Source organism: Lithobates pipiens, unplaced genomic scaffold (assembly GCF_037356315.1).
Source record: "Lithobates pipiens isolate NorthernLeopardFrog02 unplaced genomic scaffold, aLitPip1_a1.2 Scaffold_23, whole genome shotgun sequence".
NCBI lineage: Eukaryota > Metazoa > Chordata > Amphibia > Anura > Ranidae > Lithobates > Lithobates pipiens.
Genome location: NW_027507785.1, coordinates 170,963,354 through 170,988,597, shown reverse-complemented (window position 1 = coordinate 170,988,597; position 25,244 = coordinate 170,963,354). Strand labels below are relative to the sequence as shown.

At 44.9% G+C, this 25,244-nt stretch overlaps 1 protein-coding gene across 3 annotated transcripts in view; it reads left to right on the top strand.

Annotated features, from left to right (window-relative positions):
• Positions 1-23,204: 23,204 nt before the first annotated feature.
• The window catches only part of FIRRM (FIGNL1 interacting regulator of recombination and mitosis), a 387,122-nt gene continuing 385,082 nt past the window's right edge, over positions 23,205-25,244 (top strand). For all 3 annotated transcript variants that reach the window (XM_077452604.1, XM_077452605.1, XM_077452603.1), the window contains exon 1: positions 23,205-23,587. In XM_077452604.1, the coding sequence (XP_077308730.1) occupies positions 23,498-23,587 (90 nt within the window). In that variant the 5' untranslated portion in view covers positions 23,205-23,497. The remainder of the gene's footprint in view (positions 23,588-25,244) is intronic.

Here is a 25,244-nt window from a genome sequence, read left to right as displayed (position 1 = left end):
GGTTTTTTCTCACCACGCCAGTGGGGCATGATCAGGGATGCATGCACTGTCCTGTCACCGTTTGAGGAGGCCACAAGGATGGTGAGCAGTGAGAGTGCATGCATCAGTGACACTGTACCTCTTGTCCACCTGTTGGAGCATACGCTGCGTGGAATAATGGACAGAAGCAGGAAGAGGAGGACTTCCTTGCCTCTCAAGGCCCCCTTCATCCAGTGTTCCTGCTGTCCCACCCATCACATAGGAGGAGGAGGATTGTGTCAGCATGGAGGTGGAGCCCCGCACTTAGCATCAGCAGTCTTGTAGGGATGATTTAGTCCCAAGAAACCCGTGGACTTGTGCGTGGCTGGGAGGAGGTGGCTGCAGATCATGTTTTCTTTAGTGACCCAGAGGACTCCGGACCGAATGCCTCAGCTAACCTACGCTGCATGGCTTCCCTGATCCTGCAAAGCCTGCGGAAGGATCCTCGGATTCTTCGGATCAATTAGAGGGACCATTACTGGATGGCTACTCTCCTTGATCCACGGTACAAGGGTAAGGTTGTCGTCACAGAGGGAGCAGAGGATGAGACATCTCCGAGAGGCCTTGCAGAAAGGTCTGTGCAATGCGTTCCCAGAGACTGGGAGGTTACAAACTTCTGGTCCTGGACAACGTGTTGTTGAGGTATCGGTCAGAAGGAGTGGTGGAGAAGGTGGCCTTCTGACCGATTCATTCAGACAATTTTTTAGTCCGTAGCCCCAAGGTATGATCGGTTCCAGCAACCATCGCCAGCGTCTGATTTACATGGTGCAGGAATACCTAGGGGCAAGGTCAGACTTGGACACCTTTCCCACCGAAAATCCTCTGGCTTACTGGGTCTTGAGGATGGGTCACTGGCCAGAGCTTGCACAGTGTGCAATTGAGCTTCTGGCCTGTCCTGCATCCAGTGTTCTTTCGGAACGCACCTTCAGTGCTGCTGGTGGCTTTGTAACCGATCACAGGGTGCGCCTGTCCACCGACTCGGTTGATCGACTGACCTTCATAAAGATGAATCAGTCTTGGATCACCACCAGCTACCAAGCACCTGAAGCTGATGTAACCAAATAATTTTCTTGGAAATGTCACATCCCTTCAAGACTGCCTATGCTGATGCTGAGTGACTGTCCTGTTATGTTGACTGACTATCCTCTTCCTCCTCAATGATCCCGCTGATATCTTAGAAGAACATTTTTGGTTCTGGGTGATGCCACCAGCCCAATTTTTCAGCCCCTGTTGAGGGGTGTGTAATTACAATTTTTGATGCAATGCTTTGCAGCAGGGCTCATTCCTGCACTCCAACTAGAGTATATGGGAGAGGTTGCAGTGTCGTGGCACCAGCACCAGTGCCTCAGGCCCAATTTTTCAGCCCCTGTTTAACAGGGGCGTGTAATTACAATTTTTGATGCAATATTTTTCAGGAGGGTTCGTTGCTGCGCTCAACTACCATATTTGTGAGTAGTTTCAGTGTTGTGGCTCCAGCACCAATGCCTAAGGCCCAATTTTTAAGCCCCTGTTTAACAGGGGCATGTAATACAATTTTTGATGCAATGCTTTGCAGCAGGGCTCATTCCTGCACTCCAACTAGAGTATCTGGGAGAGGCTGCAGTGTTGTGGCACCAGCAAGCAGTGCCTAAGGCCCAATTTTTCAGCCCCTGTTTAACAGGGGCATGTAATTACAATTCTTGATATAATATTTCACAGCAGGGCCCGTTCCTGTGCCCTCCGAGAGTAACTGTGAGGACTTATAGTGTTGTGGCACCAGCACCACCACCACAACCACCAAAGGCCCAATTTTTCTACCACTGTTCAACAATGGCATGTAATTACAATTCTTGATATAATCATTCACAGCAGGGTGCTCCAGCACCCACCAAGAGTCACTTTGAGGGCTTACCATGTTGTGGCAACACCAACACCTTGTTCTGCCATTTCTGCAGAGCATATACAGCAGGCCCCTACTTTCAAACATCCAACTTACAAACGGAAGGAGACAACAGGAAGTGAGATGAAAAAAGACGGACGGCAAAAAAAATTATACAGGGGTGATAACCCTTCTCTATGTTTTCCTAAAAGCTTAAAAATAGATTTTTTTTGACTGGAGCTACACTTTAAAAATGTACCAGTTCAAAATTACAAACAGATTCTACTTAACACAACAAACCTACACCATCCCTGTCTTGTTTGCATGCCTGTATACTGCTGTTCTGAGTATATAGGGCCTGGGGGCCCCACGCCTTTCCTTTTTTTTTATTTGGGTACGGGGTTCCCCTTAATATCTGTACAAGACCCAAAAGGAGCTGTTAATGGGCAGGGGAGGCTACCCATATATTACATTAAAACCGCAATTTTAAATGACTTTTTTCCGTTAAATGTCATTTTGTGCAGGAACTGTTCTAAACACGGGAAACACGTGCCACTTCACAGGCATACTATAGACACACCCCCAGGCACGATATTTTTTTTTTTTTTTTTAAATCTTTATTTAAGGAATGCGGTACAAATAATGCAGTTACATAACAAATTGTTCACCAACAGAAAAGAAAAGAAAAACATTTCAGAGAATGTACGCAACGAGGTACTTAGTCCATTGGATTGGGATCGCGGTGTAATGCCCTAGATTTCCCGCATTCCAAAGGTATTTTTAACATAAGGAGAAGAAAAGGATATAGAGTTAAGGAATATAGAGAAAGAAGAGAGAAAGAAAAAGAAAAAAAAGGGGAGCAGGGGGTACACAAGAGGGGAAGGGGTGGGAGGGGGACAGACTTCGTTAGGGCCCGCAGCCCCGGCCATGAGCAGACCCTCAGATGTAAGATTTGTATTCGTCAGAGTATCGGAACATATCCCAGTGTGTCCAACGTGCATTGTGTTCTTCCTCACGGTCCCCAAGGGCAGCTGTAAGTTGCTCCATCCGCTGTATGTCGCACACTCTGGTGAACCACAAAGATACTGTAGGTGGCGACTGTTGCTTCCATACACTGGGAATGCAAGCCCGTGCCGCGCTCAGCAGATGCCTCAGCAAGGATTTGCTGTACCGCTTACATGACATTGGGGTTAGGTTTAAGAATATAGCTGCTGGATTATCCTGTAAAGAGATATCTGTGATTTTGTGAATAATCTGCAAGACCTGTCTCCAGAACTGTGCTAGATCTGGACACTCCCAGAAAATGTGCAGGCACGATATTTAAAAGGAATATTTCACTTTTTTTCACTTCAGTGCTCCCGAAAAACTGGCCATTTTTAAAAACAATTTTGTCATTGACCCATGTCCCCTGGGGCAGGAGCGGGTCCCCAAACCCTTTTTAGGACAGTATATTGCATATTAGCCATTAAAAATTAGCATTTTTTATTTCAAACGTGAGTATCATAGACTTCAATGGGGTTCTAAAGTTCGCACAAATTTTCAGTCCGTTCGAAAGTTCTGGTGCGAACCGAACTGGGGGGGGTGTTCGGCTCATCCCTAGTGGGTAGATAATTGGTAGTTATTATAATCTTCTGCAGCAACCCAATTCTTCCAGAGAGATGCACTTTATTAACTTCTAACACAGAACAAAGTCTTGCAACAGATGATAAAATCCAACAGAGTAAATATGGCAACGCTAGTAAATATACTAGCCTTCAGAGTCCCATGTTTCATAGACCTGTTCCTTCATAATCGGACACACAGTGAACAGACTGAACACAATGTTATATCCTCTATACACTGAATGGCTGAGCAATTTGATTGGCCATTTCCATTTAGGCCTTTGATCTGCTTCTGTGTTTCAGAGTGACAGGCAATGACCCCTAGCTGTAAACAGCTGTAGTCATAAACTGCCCTAATTTGCATTCTTGCATATAAACATCAACATAGCCCAGAGTCACTATCTGTCCCCTTTGATATGTGGAGTAAATTTTGTTTGGCTACTTCCCCTTTGACATGTGTAATTAGATTAACAGATACCAATGTGGCCTGCCTAGAATGTCTACATATAACACCATATATAAAATACACACATATATATATATATTCAATCACACACATATACAAAACACACTACAAGCGGTTCTGTCATAGCGTTTTCAGTTTCAGTGTTTTTCAGTCATAGCGGTTCTTTCCAGCGTTCAGTCATAGCAGTTATGTCCAGCATGTTCTGTTCTAGCTTGTCGGTACCATCAATAGCCATTTCATCTTCGTTTGTTTCCATGTCTCATCGTACCTTCGTTCGGTGTTCTTCGTGCACCTGGGTTAGTTAGCAACGCTCACATCTCAAGATCTGTCACTTCTACAGATCCATTTGTGGTTAGGTTTAATTTTTTAAACGATTGTTGACCGCAGTCTTCTCTCCAATATAACATACATCATACGATGCACGTTCATTTCATTACACCTGTTTTACTACCTGTCTCTGCAGGTTACTTGGGCTCACTTACCACACACACTGGGGGGGGGGGGGCTGGACTGTCATCAGGTTCATTTATGTGCTGTGGTCTTGTCATTTCTGGTCACATCCTCATACTTAGGTAGGCACAGAGGGGTGGTGTTCTCATGCCTGGTTGTTGTCACTTCCATAGTTTGTTTTCCTTGGGTTGGTCTTGCCGCACGTTTCGGAAGCAACTATTCATGTTCATCCCTTCAACCTCACGTGGGGGTTCGGAGCACGGTAGCACTCCGTCATCAAGGAGTTGGTCCAAACTTAAGCACACAGTGGAGCTTTGTCACGGTGGTCTTCCTTTCCCGGCCACAGCCGGGAGGGCGGGTCACTTTAGATTGTTTACAATTCTGTCCCAGCTACTCCCATCCACTGGCATGGTAACGTTTCTGGGCATTATTCTTCAATGCTGATTCATGTGGGCTAATATGCTCTCCACTGTCTGTTACGGTTCCAAGACAGGATGGAGGTGATCAAAGCTCGCTCGGTCAGGGATGGGGTGTCAGCTCACCCCCAGCTCCTGCTCTTCCTACATCCCCTCAGTTCACCGGGCTTGTTAAGCCTTCTGGTTTCGGATGCCTGAACCAAGCATGTTCCTTGTCAGGGGCAGTGTTGGGATCTCCCATTCCCGGTCTTCAGACAGGCCTGCTGGAAGCATTTGTCATGCCTGCAAGCGGGCCTCCTCACTATCTCATCAGATTCTGTTGTCATAGTATCTTGGCATCGGTAGACAGGCATGCTTTCGTTGCCAATCAAGTTACTGGAAGTGGCAATTTCCTAGGGGTACTTGGTCTGGTTCTTTACCTTCGTTCTGAAGGTAGGGGGCAGGGCCACCAGGGCTACTCCTTTCCAATATCTCCAATATCTCCAATATCGCTTGTTACATTTTGGCTGCTCTCATTCCTGCGGAAACATTTTTTATCAAGGTACTCATCTGTGGATTTGTCAATGCAGCACTTGCACAGTTGGGAGGGTGTAGTGGCATCCAAACTCAGACCTGCCCCCGTTGGTAGGGTAAGTCAATGTCATTTCCCCACTGGGCTTACCCTTGGGTCGAAAGCTGTCCATGTTTTGAAACCTTGCCAAGCAGTCCTTTGGGTCTTGGGTACCTGCAGGGGGTTAGGGGTTAATTCATTTAGGTCATGTCCTGTTACATGGAGACCCTAGTTACAGCCCAGGGATCTATAGTCTCTCTCAGTGTTGGTGCTGGGCCAATGTCTCCTTGACGGCCCACAAAGTGGTAGGTTCGGGCCAAATATCATCTCATTCTGGGTTCCATTCTCAGCACAATCTCTTGGTTACGATGTTGTCTGGACAACTGCTCAGGTACATCAGACCAGTCCTCTGTTGTCTGACCCCTGGTCTGTTTCAAAAAGGGGGGGCTCACAGACACTTTGGGTATGCTGAATCATGCTATGAGACTTATCCCCCAGATTGGAGTCTGGCCCTCCTTCCTCTTTTTAGGACTCAACTTGGTGGTCAGGTCACAAGTAGATGCTCGACCCGGGTTATATAGGGTGGGACCAGGTTCTGGGTGTCTGGTAGGATTCTCCAAGTTTAAATGGTGCTTATTGCCACAGCATATTGGCCTTATCTGCCAATACTATCAAACACATCCATCAGGTATCCAGCACTTCAGATGCCTGCTTACTCCTGCCAGGTCATCTTTTTTGCAGCTTATCCTCTCTAACTTCCCCATACCAAGCATAGACAGGCCAGGGCTTCGTATACATTTCACTGAGTTACATAACTGGTGTCCATTTGAAGCATTCGATCTTCTCTGCCATTAGTTCACAAGGGATCCTCAAGTCAGCCCTTACTCCTTTCCCCTCACGTGTCATGCCACAAGCAGTTCATTCCCAGGTCTGGGTTTTCTCTGAATCGTGCTTAATCCAAATCAATTATGGGATAGTCATCTAGGTTCTGAGCAGTTGCAGGTTCAAAGCAGGGGGTCCCTCCTTAGTATCAATTCATGAGACGTTGGTGTTTGTCGTGTCCTAGGTGATACACTGGATCAGTGTACTGAAGACACCTGGGCGTGTGCTACTCTGTTAGATGGTTTGTTACCTACCTTTCATCTAGCTTTTAATCACACCTACTTTGTGTCTTTTTGCCCTCTCTTTCAGGTGTACTGAACAGCTAGGCCAAAGCACACCTCAGGCCTTGGTAGTTTGGGTATCGCATTTCCAAGTGAAGACCCTGACTACAAGTAGGAAGGCTGGCCATAGGCTAGACTGCATTTGTGGGAGGAGACTGAGGGGTACATATCCCTCCTCCTCTGCCTGATTCTGTGTCGGCTCATATTCAGGGTTTCCACCCACCCGTCTCCCCCAATTTTCACATACACATCGTGCTTTTCTTCATATTCATACATTCAGGCTATGCCCTCTCTTTCAGGCGTACTGGCCAGCTAGGCCAAGGCACACCTCAGGCTTTGGTAGTTAGGATATCACATTGAGCAGATGATGGAGGCACATATACTGACCATGGTATCAGGGCTCAGCAGTCGTGATAAACAGTGGGCAGTTTACAGGGGGGTGGGCAGAACCGGGCAACATCAGCCAGGTATTTCAGGGGATAGAAGGGGCCAAATTACACAGCACAGGCACTATGCTGTATAACATGCTTTAAGGGAACAGGATTCATTTTTAGTTTTTAGGGCAACAAACACTTAACTACTTTGCCAACCACCCACTGCAGTTGTACTGCGGCAGGTTGGCACGCTGCATGAATTGCCGTCATTGTACGTGAGCTCTTTAAATAGGCTGTAGCAGGCGCCCCATCCCCCCACAGTTAGAAACACCTCTCTAGGACACACTTAACCCCTTAATCGCCCCCTAGTGTTAACCACTTCCCTGCCAGTGACATTTATACAGTAATTGGTGACTATTTTTAGCTCTGATCGCTGTATAAAGGTCAATGGTCCCAAAAGTGTCAAAAGTTTCCGATCTGTTTGCCACTGTCATGTCACAGTGCCGCTAAAAATCACAGATCACTGCCATTAGTAGTAAAAAAAAAAAAATAATAATAATAAAAATGCCATAAATCTATCCCTATTTTGTAGATGCTATAACTTTTGCGCAAACCAATCAATATATGCTTATTGTAATTTTTTCTACAAAAAATACGTAGAATAATACATATTGGCCTAAACTGATGAAGAAATTTGTTATTTTTTTGGGGATACTTATTAGAACAAAAGTAAAAATATATTTTTTTTGTTTATAGCGCAGAAAAGAAAACCGCAGAGATGAGCAAATACCACCAAAAGAAAGCTCTATTTGTGGGGAAACAAAATATGTCAATTTTGTTTGGGTACCACGTCGCACAACCATGCAATTGTCAGTTACAATTTTCCGGACTGAATCAACGGGGACCTCAACCACCAGATCAGAGTCCCTGACTGGCTGGCTCACCTGGACCTGTCGATCCAGGGACAACGGAGATTTGTCCCATTTTGTCAAAATCTCCTTCTGCAGGACTCTGGTGTGGAACTGGGCATAAGGTACTGCCTCGAAAGAGGCTACCATGAGCCCCAGTACGCGCATGCAAAAGCGGAGCGACAACCACTTGCGGTTCATCAGTAGTTTGACCGCAGATCTGAGAGTCTGCAATTTGTCTGAGGGGAGAAAGACCCTTGCTTCCCTGGAGTCCAATAGTAAACCCAGGTACTCCAGACGCTGAGTCGGCACAACCACCGACTTATTTAGGTTCAACAGCCACCCAAATTCTTGCAGAGTCTGCATGGTGATTGCCACATCCTCCTCTAATTCTGAGGCAGAAGATGCTCTCAGGAGGAGATCGTCTAGGTAACCCACAATTGCGATCCTGCGTTGTCGCACAACACCAATACTGGAGCCAGTACTTTGGTAAAGACTCAGGGGGCTGATGCCAGGCCAAAGCCACAGGTAATGGGCTTCCCTGACTGCCAAACGCAGAATATTTGATGCCGAAGGCATATGGGTATGTGCAGGTACGCATCCTGGATGTCCAAAGACACCAGGGAGTCCCCTTGATGGAGTGCAGCGACTACTGAGCGAACTGATTCCATTCTGAACCTCTGCACTTTTACAAAGTGATTGAGGGCTTTTAAGTCCAAGATTGGATGTACTCCTTCTTGGGAACCACATACAGATTTGAGTAGAACCCCTGGAAGTGTTCCGATTCCGGAACTGGTACAATCACCCCCTGATTCACCAAGTCTCTTACTGCCCCTAACAGGGCCTCCCGGCGAACCGGTGACGTGGGTATGCTGGAGGGGAAGAATCTGTTTGGCGGTCAAGAGAGAAACTCTATCTTGTAGCCTGTGGAAATCAGGTCACAGACCCATTGGTTTGATAACCAGGAGGTCCACCGGGCTGCAAACTCCCGAAGGCGACCCCCCACCCGATACACGGGTGGGGGCAAACCTTCATGCAGTAGCACTTTTGTTCGCATGCTTGTTAGGCTTGCGGTTCCAGGGACGCTTTTGACCGTCCGTGGACGTCCTGTCGGGCTAGGAACGTTTTGTCGAAGCACCGGGCACTCTTGCCTGCGGCGTGGCTCCTTAGCCTTCCTGGCCTGTGGGAGTAGTGTACTCTTACCACCTGTGGCATTTTTAATAATGTCATCCAACGAAGCTCCAAAGAGCCGGTCGCCAAGGAAGAGAAGATCCGTAAGGGCTTTTTTGGATGCCTGGTCAGCAGACCAGCATTTAAGCCAAATCAAGCGCCTCAGCACCACAGCTGACACTGAAGCCCTGGATAACAGAGGGAGAATATCCAGGGCCACGTCACAAATGTACTTAAGGCCTTGCACTAGTTGGTCTGCTAGTTCCACGCAGACAGGGGAGGCGTTTTGCACTCCCAATTCGCAGTGCAAACGTTTTGCCCACTCAGTCAGTGTCCTGAGTTCCCCATCCACACCAGTGCGGATGCCAGTACTGGTCGCACGGCTGACCCAACAACCGTAAACAAGGAACGAGCCACCGTCTCGGCCTTCCTATCCATGGGGTCCTTGAATGCAGGAGTCCCCTCAACCGGGATCGTGATTACTTAATTTAACCTAGATACTGGGGGGTCCACGATCGGAGGAGCCGACCATTTTTTGAGAAGGCTTTCCTCAAAGGGGTAACGCACCGCTATGTTTTTGTGGACTGAAAAGGTCCTTTGCGGCCGACCCCATTCCCTGTAGATGAACTTACGGGAAATACGGGAACACCTTAGGTGAACATGCTTTCTTGCATGACACAAAAGGGACCGATACATCAGCAGAGGGATCCGCTGGCTCCTGGATCTTCAGGGTATCACGCACAGCTGTGATAAGTGCTCCAACAAGCGCTTTGTCGCGCCCGGACGGGGAATCATCCTCACTGTCCGAATGGTCCTGGTTAGCCTCATCTGATGGGGGTCACCAGCCGCAGCAGAGCCCGAGTCTGCATCAGAGCTCTCCCCAGAGGACAGGGGGGGGGGGGTAGGGGCCTTTCCTTCCACACACCGCCTCTATTTTAGCAACAAAAGAGTTAAGGACCGCCGTCAGGGTGTGCATGGGCACAGCGCTATCCGCAGGTGACCCGGTTGAAATAGCCTGGATTTCGGGTGAAGAAACACGTTTCTGAAGCTTTTCTGACCCTACCCTGTCTGCCACCTGCAAGGGGACTTAGGACAGTGAAGGTCCCACCCTCCTGCTGCTGCTGCGTGGGGGGGGGGAGGGGCACCTAGCACCAGAATCACCACCCTGGGGCGTTCTGTATTTGTTCTAGCTGTGCCTGTAGTCCCCAGGAGGTAGGAGGTTACCCAGTTGCAGAGTGAAGAAACTGTGTCGGCAGCTGTATAGAATAGTGGTGAAACGATCTGCAGAGCTTGCACCAGCGTTCAGGGAAGAGCCATCTAGGGTCCTGTATACACAGTGGACACCGGAAACGGCATGTGAGAACACATGTAATGCTGTCACCAGAGAACTGCGGTGAAAAGAGCGCTCGGGCTACTAAAATCCCATAGAAAATGGCTGCTGAGGCTCACAAGGGGAACCGGCTTTGCCCACAGTCAAAATGGCCACCAGACAGAGCCATGAGGTGACAGGATAAAAATCACAGAACAGTGCTGCCTGCATTCAGCAAGAACACCTCCACAGACACAGTTGGGACCCCCCAGACCGGGACCAGGACCAACGCTAGCCGCACAGAGCCCCCTACAGGTGAGAGACCCAGCGAACCACACACACACACACACACAGCCCCCCCCCGGAGGGGAGATAGGGACGTGGGAGAGAAGAGAAGGAGGCGAGGTGGCCCCTGAATTTACCTCCCAGGGAATGCCCAGCTGCTCACCCCACCGAAGCAGGGAGAGCCGTACTTACCAGTCCTGAAGAGCTGGGAGACATTCCATCACAGACCTACTCCTGCGCAGTTACAGGGTAGCCGTTGGCCCGGTATACTGTGATCCAGACAGCAGTAGCCCGGTCATATGTATACCCCAGAGCATTGAAGCTCACTGACCACCTCTGGAGCTGAGGTATGTTGTGGCCTGCCGAGCCTCAGCTGCAGCCTGCACACGCTCGATGGCCTGACTGGGGAGACTACAAGGATAAGTTAACAAGCCTGTCACCCAGCCAGCAGTTGCTAGAAGATCCCAGGATATTTCATCTTGCGCAAAAACATCAAACCTGCATTAAAGAAATGGACCAAAGGGCCCGCAGGGTTCCTAGGTCATTCTCCTTCACTAGGCAAAATAAAACTGAGTTCTGCCTGGGAGCAGGGGGGGGGGGGGTTGTTAGCACAGGGTCCGCTCCCCGGGGCGGGACTAAAGTTCTGTGTATTGTGTTAAAATTTTTGCCTAGTTCTCCTAATGGCAGGCTAACAAACCCATTTAGTTACAGAGAGGAGCTGGGTCGGTTGGTGAATATAAGAGAAAATGGCCTGGTCATTAAGGGGGCAAATCCTTTTGGTCCTTAAAGTGGTTGTAAACCCTTACAAACCACTTTGACCTACAGGTAAGCCTAGATTAAGGCTTAACTGTAGGCCCAAGAAATATCTCCTAAACCTACACGGTTTAGGAGATATTTGCCAAAATACAGGCACCTCTGTCTACCGCACATGCGCCATAGATACCGGCAGACCGCTGTCAACGGCGATATGCCGCGAGTGGCGGCTCCCGTGCGCATGCGTGGGAGTGACGTCATTGCGGCTTAGTCGAATGACAGCGGCGGAGTAGCAAGACCCACCGAGAAGATGGATGCTCCGGACTACAGGGGACAGCGGTGACTTCGCTGGCTCCTGTGTTAGGTAAGTGACACATAATGGACTACTATGCGATGCATAGTAGTCCATTATGCTTTACCTTTGCAGGGAATCAAAGCGGAAGTAAACCCATCAGGGTTTACTTCCTCTTTAAAGCGGAGTTCCACCCAAAAATGGAACTTCCGCTTTATGAGAAGGTGACCCCCTGACATGCCACATTTGGCATGTCATTTTTTGGGGGGGGGGGGGGAGAATGGATACCCTCTTTTCAGAGGATTCCAGCTCCCACTTCCTTCTGGCGCACCCTAGGCACCGGAAGATCATCTCTGCCCACTCCCTCTAGGCAATCATCTGGGACACGTCACAAGTCCTAGAGGATTGAGCGGCCAGTCACGGCGCTCGGCGTGGTGGGTGCCTGGTTGTGAAGTCACAGCTGGGCGCCCACAGTTACAATGCCGGCGCCACCGAGTGGAGGGGAAGACGAGCAGGGCTTTGATCCCCTGCATCTCTGGACCCTGGGATAGGTAACTGTCTGATTATTAAAAGTCAGCAACTGCAGAATTTGTAGCTACTGACTTTTATTTTTTTAAGCAGAACTCTGCTTTAAGTGGTTAAAGTAGCGCTGTGCAGAACAGCAAAAAATGGCCTGGACATTAAGAGGGACATACTAAAAGGAATGACAGAATGGAATGCCCATAGACTTTAACAGGGAGATGGAATGCCCATAGAGAATAATGGAACAAAGTGGAATGCCCATAGAGAATAATGGAAAAAAAATTCAGTTTGTGACAGACTCTTTTGACATATAAATGTTTTTTTTTTTTTTAAAGACCTACTTTTAAATATCAGTGGCCATGTTTAATATTGAGATTAGATGGGATTAATGTTGTTTTTTATGGCATAACAAAGGTAAATGACAGAGTGGAATGCCCATAGAGTATAATGGGAAGTAAAATATAAACTCATTTGCAAGCAAATCTGAGTGACATAGCAATTTATCCTTTACCACAGCTGTTCCTCAAGTAGAGTAGAAGATTGTAAGATTGGGATTATTTAGGATTACGGCTGTTTTATATTGAATTACAAACATATGACAGAGTGGAATGCTCATAGAGTATCATGGGGAGCAAGATGTGTCCTGGAGTCAAAACCATTGGTCATATCAGATCAGTCTTTAGCAGACATACTCTCTATGTTCAGCAGTGATGTCCAAATTTCTAATTAAACGGGATTATTATTGTTTTATATGGAATGACAAGACATATGACAGAGTGGAATGCCCATAGAGTATAATGGGAAATAAAATCTAAACTAATTTTCAGGCAAATCTGAGTGACATAGCAATTTATCCTTTACCACAGCTGTTCCTCAAGTAGAGTAGCAGATTGTAAGGTTGAGATTATTTGGGATTACAGCTGTTTTCTATGGAATGGCAGATAAATAATAGAAAGGAATGCCCATAGAGTATAATGGGAAGCAAGGTGTGACCTGGAGTCAGAACCATTGGTCATATCAGATCATTCTTTAGCAGACATACTCTCTATGTCCAGTGGTGATGTCCAAAATTCAGATTAAGTGGGATTATTATTGGTTTCTATGGAATGACAGATAAATAATAGAAAGGAATGCCCATAGAGTATAATGGGAAGCAAGGTGTGACCTGGAGTCAGAACCATTGGTCATATCAGATCATTCTTTAGCAGACATATTCTCTATGTCCAGTTGTGATGCCCAAAATTCAGATTAAGTGGGATTATTATTGGTTTCTATGGAATGACATACATATGACAGAGTGGAATGCCCATAGAGTATAATGGGAAGCAAGGTGTGACCTGGAGTCAGAACCATTGGTCATATCCCATCAATTTTTAGCAGACATACCCTCCATGTCCAGTGGTGATGTCCAAAATTCGGATTAAGTGGGATTATTATTGGTTTCTATGGAATGACAGATAAATTATAGAAAGGAATGCCCATAGAGTATCATGGGGAGAATGATGTGACCTGGAGTCAAAACCATTGGTCATATCAGATCAGTCTTTAGCAGACATACTCTCTATGTCCAGTGGTGATGTCCAAAATTCAGATTAAGTGGGATTATTATTGGTTTCTATGGAATGACAGATAAATAATAGAAAGGAATGCCCATATAGTATAATGGGGAGCAAGATTTGACCTGGAGTCAAAACCATTGGTCATATCAGATCAATCTTTAGCAGACATACTCTCTATGTTCAGCAGTGATGTCCAAATTTCTAATTAAACGGGATTATTATTGTTTTATATGGAATGACAAGACATATGACAGAGTGGAATGCCCATAGAGTATAATGGGAAATAAAATCTAAACTCATTTTCAGGCAAATCTGAGTGACATAGCAATTTATCCTTTACCACAGCTGTTCCTCAAGTAGAGTAGCAGATTGTAAGGTTGAGATTATTTGGGATTACAGCTGTTTTCTATGGAATGGCAGATAAATAATAGAAAGTAATGCCCATAGAGTATAATGGGAAGCAAGATGTGACCTGGAGTCAAAACCATTGGTCATATCAGATCAGTCTTTAGCAGACATACTCTCTATGTCCAGTGGTGTTGTCCAAAATTCAGATTAAGTGGGATTATTATTGGTTTCTATGGAATGACATACATATAACAGAGTGGAATGCCCATAGAGAATAATGGGAAGGAAGGTGTGACCTGGAGTCAGAACCATTGGTCATATCAGATCAATCTTTAGCAGACATACTCTCTATGTTTGTTAGTGATGTCCAAATTAGACATTAAGTGGGATTATTATTTTTTTCTATAGAATGACAGATAAATAATAAAAAGGAATGCCCATAGAGTATCATGGGGAGCAAGATGTGACCTGGAGTCAAAACCATTGGTCCTATCAGATCAATCTTTAGCAGACATATTCTCTATGTCCAGTGGTGATGCCCAAAATTCACATTAAGTGGGATTATTATTGGTTTCTATGGAATTACATACATATGACAGAGTGGAATGCCCATAGAGTATAATGGGAAGCAAGATGTGACCTGGAGTCAGAACCATTGGTCATATCAGATCAATCTTTAGCAGACATACTCTCTATGTTCAGCAGTGATGTCCAAATTTCAAATTAAACAGTATTATTATTGTTTTATATGGAATGACAAGACATATGACAGAGTGGAATGCCCATAGAGTATAATGGGAAATAAAATCTAAACTCATTTTCAGGCAAATCTGAGTGACATAGCAATTTATCCTTTACCACAGCTGTTCCTCAAGTAGAGTAGCAGATTGTAAGGTTGAGATTATTTCAGATTACAGCTGTTTTCTATGGAATGACAGATAAATAATAGAAAGGAATGCCCATAGAGTATAATGGGAAGCAAGATGTGACCTGGAGTCAAAACCATTGGTCATATCAGATCATTCTTTAGCAGACATACTCTCTATGTCCAGTGGTGTTGTCCAAAATTCACATTAAGTGGGATTATTATCGGTTTCTATGGAATGACAGATAAATAATAGAAAGGAATGCCCATAGAGTATAATGGGAAGCAAGGTGTGACCTGGAGTCAGAACCATTGGTCATATCACATCAATCTTTAGCAGACATACCCTTCTATGTCCAGTGGTGATGTCCAAAATTCACATTAAGTGGGATTATTATTGGTTTCTATGGAATGACAGATAAATAATAGAAAGGAATGCCCATAGAGTATAATGGGAAGCAAGATGTGACCTGGAGTCAAAACCATTGGTCATATCAGATCAGTCTTTAGCAGACATACTCTCTATGTCCAGTGGTGATGTCCAAAATTCAGATTAAGTGGGATTATTATTGGTTTCTATGGAATGACATACATATGACAGAGTGGAATGCCCATAGAGAATAATGGGAAGCAAGATGTGATCTGAAGTCAGAACCATTGGTCATATCAGATCAATCTTTAGCAGACATACTCTCTATGTTTGTTAGTGATGTCCAAATTAGACATTACGTGGGATTATTATTTTTTTCTATAGAATGACAGATAAATAATAAAAAGGAATGCCCATAGAGTATCATGGAGAGAAAGATGTGTCCTGGAGTCAAAACCATTGGTCATATCGGATCAATCTTTAGCAGACATGCTCTCTATGTCCAGTGGTGATGTCCAAAATTCACATTAAGTGGGATTATTATTGGTTTCTATGGAATGACATACATATGACAGAGTGGAATGCCCATAGAGTATAATGGGAAGCAAGGTGTGACCTGGAGTCAAAAACCATTGCTCATATCAGATCAATCTTTAGCAGACATACCCTCTATGTCCAGTGGTGATGCCCAAAATTCAGATTAAGTGGGATTATTATTGGTTTCTATGGAATGACAGATAAATAATAGAAAGGAATGCCCATAGAGTATCATGGGGAGAATGATGTGACCTGGAGTCAAAACCATTGGTCATATCAGATCAGTCTTTAGCAGACATACTCTCTATGTCCAGTGGTGATGTCCAAAATTCAGATTAAGTGGGATTATTATTGGTTTCTATGGAATGACAGATAAATAATAGAAAGGAATGCCCATAGAGTATCATGGGGAGCAAGATGTGACCTCGAGTCAGAACCATTGGTCATATCAGATCAATCTTTAGCAGACATATTCTCTATGTTCAGCAGTGATGTCCAAATTTCAAATTAAACGGGATTATTATTGTTTTATATGGAATGAGAAGACATATGACAGAGTGGAATGCCCATAGAGTATAATTGGAAGTAAAATCTAAACTCATTTGCAGGCAAATCTGAGTGACATAGCAATTTATCCTTTGCCACAGCTGTTCCTCAAGTAGAGTAGCAGATTGTAAGGTTGAGATTATTTGGGATTACAGCTGTTTTCTATGGAATGACATACATATGACAGAGTGGAATGCCCATAGAGTATAATGGGAAGCAAGATGTGACCTGGAGTCAACACCATTGGTCATATCAGATCAATCTTTAGCAGACATACTCTCTACGTTCAGCAGTGATGTCCAAAATTCACATTAAGTGGGATTATTATTGGTTTCTATGGAATGACAGATAAATAATAGAAAGGAATGCCCATAGAGTATAATGGGAAGCAAGATGTGACCTGGAGTCAAAACCATTGGTCATATCAGATCAATCTTTAGCAGACATACTCTCTACGTTCAGCAGTGATGTCCAAATTTGACATTAAATGAGATTATTATTGTTTTATATGGAATGACAAGACATATGACAGAGTGGAATGCCCATAGAATATAATGGGAAGTAAAATATAATCTCATTTGCAGGCAAATCTGAGAGACATAGCATTTTCACCTTTACCACAGCTGTTCCTTAAGTAGAGTAGCAGTTTGTAAGGTTGAGATTATTTGGGATTACAGCTCTTTTCTATGGAATGACAGATTAATGATGGAAAGGAATGCCCATAGAGTAGAATGGGAACCAAGATGTGACCTGGAGTCAAAATCTTTCAGCATACCAAATAAATCCTTAGCAGATATAGTATCCAAGTTTAGTGGCACGATTTTAAATCGAGTGTGTATGGATTTTAATTGTTTTATAAGGAATGAAAGAAGAAAATGCCCACAGAGCAGCCCTCAAAAATTACACTCGCCTGCTCACATTTTGCGAGTGGATTTTGAGGGCTGGCAGATGTGGGCTGCCTGGGGGGGCCAGCACCACCAGTGGCGGCCCGCCCATAGGGGGCGCCCGGGCGCCGCCCCCCCTCCCCCTAGGTGTAAAAAAAATAAAAAAATAAAAACGGGCCCTTTAAGACATTTAAAAAAAAAAAAATGTCATTTAACAATTTAACATAGTGTACTGTGGCGCCGGTCACAGTGCACTATGAGAAGCGCCACGTCGATGCAATCACAAGATTGCATCCATGGCGCTTCATTTGCGGGTTAAAAACCCGCCTTTCGGCGCTCTGCAGAACGCCGACTAGCTTCCGCCCGTAAAATCATTGTGATTCTACGGGCGGGAGCATTGTCAATCTTAGACAGGCAGGTCACTTCCGGCTTTCGGCTGCTTCACGAAACCCGGAAGTGACGTCGGCAGCTCCGTTCCTCAGCCCGAGCGGAGCTGCAAGACAGTGAGGCAGGAGGTGAGTCACCGCATAAAGGCTTTCTAGTTTCTACTTTGTTGAGAATGTTCATGCATTTAGCTGAATGAATGGAAAAAAAGCTTTCACAGCCAGAAAGCTTTCCCCAGGCCAGACGACTTTTGCCGTGGCCAATCAGAGAATGAGCTCTGAAGGGGAAACTCCACGCCAAATTTCTGAAAAAAAATTTGACGTGGGTTCCCCCTCCGAGAGCATACCAGGCCCTTAGGTCTGGTATGGATTCCAAGGGGAACCCCCTACGCCGAAAAAGCGGCGTGGGGGTCCCCCCCAGATCCACACCAGACCCTTATCCGAGCACGCTACCCGACAAGACCCCGAAGTCGGAAGAAGAGGCCGGCGGCGAGGAAGAAAGCCGGGCTCCTCCGCTAGCAAAAGAGCTACAAGAAGATAGCGGAGGAGTCCGGCGAGAAGATCCCCGAAGACGGAAGACCCCCGGAGCTGTGCAATAAAATATTTTAACCCTGTGTTGTTTTTTTTGTACTTTTTTTCACAGGTGAATGGGTAGGGGTACATTGTACCCCATACTCATTCACATAGGGTGGGGGGCCGGTATCCGGGGCCCCCTTATTAAAGGGGGCTCCCGGATTCCGATAAGCCCCCCGCCCGCAGACCCCGACAACCAACGGCCAGGGTTGTCGGGAAGAGGCCCTTGTCCTCATCAACATGGGGACAAGGTGCTTTGGGGTGGGGGGGCCGCCCGCCCCCCCTCCCCCAAGGCACCCCCCCATGTTGAGGGCACGCGGCCTGGTACGGCTCAGGAGGGGGGGCCGCCCGCTTGTCCCCACCCCCTTTCCTGGCCGGCCGGGTAGTGTGCTCGGATAAGGGTCTGGTGTGGATCTGGGGGGGACCCCCACGCCGTTTGTTCAGCGTAGGGGGTTCCCCTTGGAATCCATACCAGACCTAAGGGACTGGTATGCTCTCGGAGGGGGAACCCACGTCAAATTTTTTTTCAGAAATTTGGCATGGAGTTCCCCCTTCAGAGCTCATTCTCTGATTGGCCACAGCAAAAGTCGCCTGGCCTGGGGAAAGCTTTCTGGCTGTGAAAGCTTTTTTTCCATTCATTCAGCTAAATGCATGAACATTCTCAACAAAGTAGAAACTAGAAAGCCTTTATGCGGTGACTCACCTCCTGCCTCACTGTCTTGCAGCTCCGCTCGGGCTGAGGAACGGAGCTGCCGACGTCACTTCCGGGTTTCGTGAAGCAGCCGAAAGCCGGAAGTGACCTGCCTGTCTAAGATTGACAATGCTCGTCGGCGTTCTGCTGTGCGCTGCAAGGCGGGTTTTTAACCCGCAAATGAAGCGCCATGGATGCAATCTTGTGATTGCATCGACGTGGCGCTTCTCATAGTGCACTGTGACCGGCGCCACAGTACACTATGTTAAATTGTTAAATGACATTTTTTTTTTTAAATGTCTTAAAGGGCCCGTTTTTTTTTTGTTTTTTTTTAACTTTTTTTTTTTTTTTTTACTTTATTTCTTTTTTACACCTAGGGGGAGGGGGGCGGCGCCCGGGCGCCCCCTATGGGCGGGCCGCCACTGGTGGTGCTGGCCCCCCCAGGCAGCCCACATCTGCCAGCCCTCAAAATCCACTCGCAAAGTGTGAGCAGGCGAGTGTAATTTTTGAGGGCTGCTCTGTGGGCATTTTCTTCTTTCATTCCTTATAAAACAATTAAAATCCATACACACTCGATTTAAAATCGTGCCACTAAACTTGGATACTATATCTGCTAAGGATTTATTTGGTATGCTGAAAGTTTTTGACTCCAGGTCACATCTTGGTTCCCATTCTACTCTATGGGCATTCCTTTCCATCATTTATCTGTCATTCCATAGAAAACAGCTGTAATCCCAAATAATCTCAACCTTACAAACTGCTACTCTACTTGAGGAACAGCTGTGGGAAAGGTGAAAATGCTATGTCTCTCAGATTTGCCTGCAAATGAGATTATATTTTACTTCCCATTATATTCTATGGGCATTCCACTCTGTCAAATGTCTTGTCATTCCATATAAAACAATAATAATCTCGTTTAATGTCAAATTTGGACATCACTGCTGAACATAGAGAGTATGTCTGCTAAAGATTGATCTGATATGACCAATGGTTCTGACTCCAGGTCACACCCTGCTTCCCATTATATTCTATGGGCATTCCACTCTGTCATATGTTTGTCATTCCATAGAAACCAATAATAATCCCACTTAATGTGAATTTTGGACATCACCACTGGACATAGAGAGTATGTCTGCTAAAGAATGATCTGATATGACCAATGGTGTTGTCTCCAGGTCACATCTTGCTTCCCATTATACTCTATGGGCATTCCACTCTGTCATATGTATGTCATTCCATAGAAAATAATAATAATCCAACTTAATGTGAATTTTGGACATCACCACTGGACATAGAGAGTATGTCTGCTAAAGATTGATCTGATATGACCAATGGTTTTGACTCCAGGTCACATCTTGCTTCCCATTATACTCTATGGGCATTCCTTTCTATTATTTATCTGTCATTCCATAGAAACCAATAATAATCCCACTTAATGTGAATTTTGGACAACACCACTGGACATAGAGAGTATGTCTGCTAAAGAATGATCTGATATGACCAATTGTTTTGACTCCAGGTCACATCTTGCTTCCCATTATACTCTATGGGCATTCCTTTCTATTATTTATCTGTCATTCCATAGAAAACAGCTGTAATCTGAAATAATCTCAACCTTACAATCTGCTACTCTACTTGAGGAACAGCTGCGGTAAAGGATAAATTGCTATGTCACTCAGATTTGCCTGAAAATGAGTTTAGATTTTATTTCCCATTATACTCTATGGGCATTCCACTCTGTCATATGTCTTGTCATTCCATATAAAACAATAATAATACTGTTTAATTTGAAATTTGGACATCACTGCTGAACATAGAGAGTATGTCTGCTAAAGATTGATCTGATATGACCAATGGTTCTGACTCCAGGTCACATCTTGCTTCCCATTATTCTCTATGGGCATTCCACTCTGTCATATGTATGTCATTCCATAGAAACCAATAATAATCCCACTTAATCTGAATTTTGGGCATCACCACTGGACATAGAGGGTATGTCTGCTAAAGATTGATCTGATATGAGCAATGGTTTTTGACTCCAGGACACATCTTGCTTCCCATTATACTCTATGGGCATTCCACTCTGTCATATGTATGTCATTCCATAGAAACCAATAATAATCCCACTTAATGTGAATTTTGGGCATCACCACTGGACATAGAGAATATGTCTGCTAAAGATTGATCTGATGGGACCAATCGTTTTGACTCCAGGACACATCTTGCTTCCCATTATACTCTATGGGCATTCCTTTCTATTATTTATCTGTCATTCCATAGAAACCAATAATAATCCCACTTAATGTGAATTTTGGACATCACCACTGGACATAGAGGGTATGTCTGCTAAAAATTGATGTGATATGACCAATGGTTTTGACTCCAGGTCACACCTTGCTTCCCATTATACTCTATGGGAATTCCACTCTGTCATATGTATGTCATTCCATAGAAACCAATAATAATCCCACTTAATGTGAATTTTGGACATCACCACTGGACATAGAGGGTATGTCTGCTAAAAATGTATGTGATATGACCAATGGTTTTGACTCCAGGTCACATCTTGCTCCCCATGATACTCTATGGGCATTTCTTTTCATTATTTATCTGTCATTCTATAGAAAAAAATAATAATCCCACTTAATGTCTAATTTGGACATCACTTACAAACATAGAGAGTATGTCTGCTAAAGATTGATCTGATATGACCAATGGTTCTGACTTCAGGACACATCTTGCTTCCCATTATACTCTATGGGCATTCCACTCTGTCATATGTATGTCATTCCATAGAAACCAATAATAATCCCACTTAATCTGAATTTTGGGCATCACCACTGGACATAGAGAGTATGTCTGCTAAAGACTAATCTGATATGACCAATGGTTTTGACTCCAGGTCACATCTTGCTCCCCATGATACTGTATGGGCATTCCTTTTTATTATTTATCTGTCATTCCATAGAAAACAATAATAATCCTAATTAATGTCTAATTTGGACATCACTAACAAACATATAGAATATGTCTGCTAAAGATTGATGTGATATGACCAATGGTTCTGACTCCAGGTCACACCTTGCTTCCCATTATACTCTATGGGCATTCCATTCTGTCATATGTATGTCATTCCATAGAAACCAATAATAATCCCACTTAATCTGAATTTTGGGCATCACAACTGGACATAGAGAGTATGTCTGCTAAAGAATGATCCGATATGACCAATGGTTCTGACTCCAGGTCACATCTTGCTCCCCATTATACTATATGGGCATTCCACTCTGTCATATGTTTGTCATTCCATAGAAAACAGCTGTAATCCCAAATAATCTCAACCTTACAATCTGCTACTTTACTTGAGGAACAGCTGTGGCAAAGGATAAATTGCTATGTCACTCAGATTTGCCTGCAAATGAGTTTAGATTTTATTTCCCATTATACTCTATGGGCATTCCACTCTGTCATATGTGTTGTCATTCCATATAAAACAAAAATAATCCCGTTTAATTTCAAATTTGGACATCACTGCTGCAAATAGAGAGTATGTCTGCTAAAGATTGATCTGATATGACCAATGGTTCTGACTCCAGGTCACATCTTGCTCCCCATTATACTCTATGGGCATTCCATTCTGTCATATGTTTGTAATTCAATATAAAACAGCCGTAATCCTAAATAATCCCAATCTTACAATCTTCTACTCTACTTGAGGAACAGCTGTGGTAAAGGATAAATTGCTATGTCACTCAGATTTGCTTGCAAATGAGTTTATATTTTACTTCCCATTATACTCTATGGGCATTCCACTCTGTCATTTACCTTTGTTATGCCATAAAAAACAACATTAATCCCATCTAATCTAATATTAAACATGGCCACTGATATTTAAAAGTAGGTCTTTTAAAAAAACAAAACATTTATATGTCAAAAGAGTCTGTCACAAACTGAATTTTTTTTTCCATTAGTTTCTATGGGCATTCCACTTTGTTCCATTATTCTCTATGGGCATTCCATCTCCCTGTTAAAGTCTATGGGCATTCCATTCTGTCATTCCTTTTAGTATGTCCCCATTAAGAGGGTAAAACCTTTCGGAGCTCAATTGGATACTGAAATCCCCCGATTGTTTTTTTTTCAACTGTGCAACCACAGCACAAGTTATAGCAGACAGCTGAACACTGCAATAATGGGACTCTGCTGGGGTGACCTGCTAAATCCGTGTACAGCACCAGGACGACTGCTGGTCTTCACAGGCTTTATGAGGAAGATCAATGGACAGAACTCCCCCATAGTACGGTACGATATCTGAGGGCAGCTTGCTTGGAACCTCCGTGAGCTCTGCCAGAACAATTCACGCGCGCTCCTCCTCCTCTTGACTCTCCCTCATACGTCACATGCTGCGCAAAGGACCAGGCGGGGCCGCTCTGTGTTCCCGCCATCGGACTTCGGAGCTCGTTTCTCTCTGTACAGCGAGCGGACGCAATACAACAGGACTTCTCTATGCTGAGGTGACAGGAACAGATACAGCGCGCTGACTGTTGGAATTTGGCGCCATTCATTTATACAGAGACTGGACGGAGCGTAGTGCGCGGCTCACCTCACCATGTCACAGACAGAAGGTGTGGAGGAGATGAGGAGCTGGAGCCAGGAGACCTGCCGGAGAGAGTTGCACACAGCTCTCCCCAAACTTCGTATATCCTGATGTGTATGGCGTGCACAGCGCTTTCTTTACACGTGGCTTGTTTTCTTATGTAGAAGAAGCCTATGTGTCCTCTGGGAATGAAAGGGAAATGTGGGCAGTGTGTAAACAGCAGATGAGGGGCCCATTCACACTATGTGTTGGGCAGGGTGGCCCATGGCATAGATGAGACATCAGTGTCCATGTGTTCAGGTCACATGGCTGTGCTGAGAAAAGTTGGACAAGCTGCATTTTTGCACATCTTGTTGCAAATCACCTCACTGTATCGATGAAGCGCCAGTTTGTGATGTTTCTATAAAGTTACAAAAGAGTACTGCTTGAAGTGTTGTAACCGGTGCATGCGCAGTTTACCTCAGACCCCTTTCACACTTGTACGACTTGGGACTGCAAAGTCGCATGACAAGTCGTACCCCATGACTTCCAATGCGTGCCAATCATATCTGTGCGTCTTCAAGTCGCAGTGACTTCAAAGTAGTCCCTGCTCTACTTTGATGCAACTTGAGGTCCATAGACTTCAAGATTACACAGGCATTGCTTCAAGTCGTAAAGTGTGAAAGCAGCCTCATGGCACACCCTAGTGAATGCGTTAAAAAAAAAAAAAAAAAAAGCATCTGTTGGTGTGCACTTACTCTGACGCTTCTCTGGTTCTTGGGATGTTAAAGCTCAACTCTGGGGAAAAATGATCCCTTGCAGTGGGGCTGTTCCTGCAATGTAAAAGTTAAAATGGTAGTAAACTGCAGCTGATTTTAAAAAAAATACAAAAAACCTGCAAGACAATGGCATAATGTGCTGGTATGCATTATATACTAGCACATTAAGAAACGCTTACCTTAGACCAAAGCACTGCAGCGGTCTGCCGACAGGGCTTCCACCCCCCCCCCCCCCAAAAAAAAAATCTGTTTTCTGGATTTGCACGCTCTGTGATTTGATGTCACTCCTGCACATGTGAGCAGGAGCCTTGGCATGGGTATACCACCCCTTCAGAACGCATGATTCAGTGATGTCACCAGCTGCATGCAGTGTGAATATTTAGAAGATATTCACTGTACCTACAGGTAAGCTTTATTATAGGCTTACCTGTAGGTAAAAGTTAAAAGGGGGGAAAAAAAACCTTCCACTTGAATTGCTCATTTAGTCTAGGGGAGAGGAGAAACGCTTTTACTTACCCGATCCTCCGCTCTCTCAGTAGATGGCGCTCCAACACTCTGGTGGTTTACTATCCCTTGGTAGGAATATGGACCCTGCTTTGGCCTTGATAATGTCAGGAGTCTAGAGTGTGGGGGAGAAGAGGCTGCAGAAAGGATCAGGTAATTAAGAGCGTGGGAGAGAAGTGGCAACAGGGACCAGTCTAGCTGCAGAGAGGATCAGGTAATTCTTTTTTCATTTCCCCTAGACCAGGGATATGCAATTAGCGGACCTCCAGCCGTTGCAAAACTACAGGTCCCATCATGCCTCTGCCTCTGGGTGTCATGCTTTTGGCTGTCAGTCTTACTATGCCTCATGGGACTTGTAGTTCTGCAACAGCTGGAGGTACGCTCATTGCATATCATTGCCCTAGACTAAAACAAGCAATTAACCCTTGCAATGCACTGCAAAGGATTTTTTTTTTTTTTTTGTTGCCCAGAGTTGGACTTTACATCTTTATCTTCAA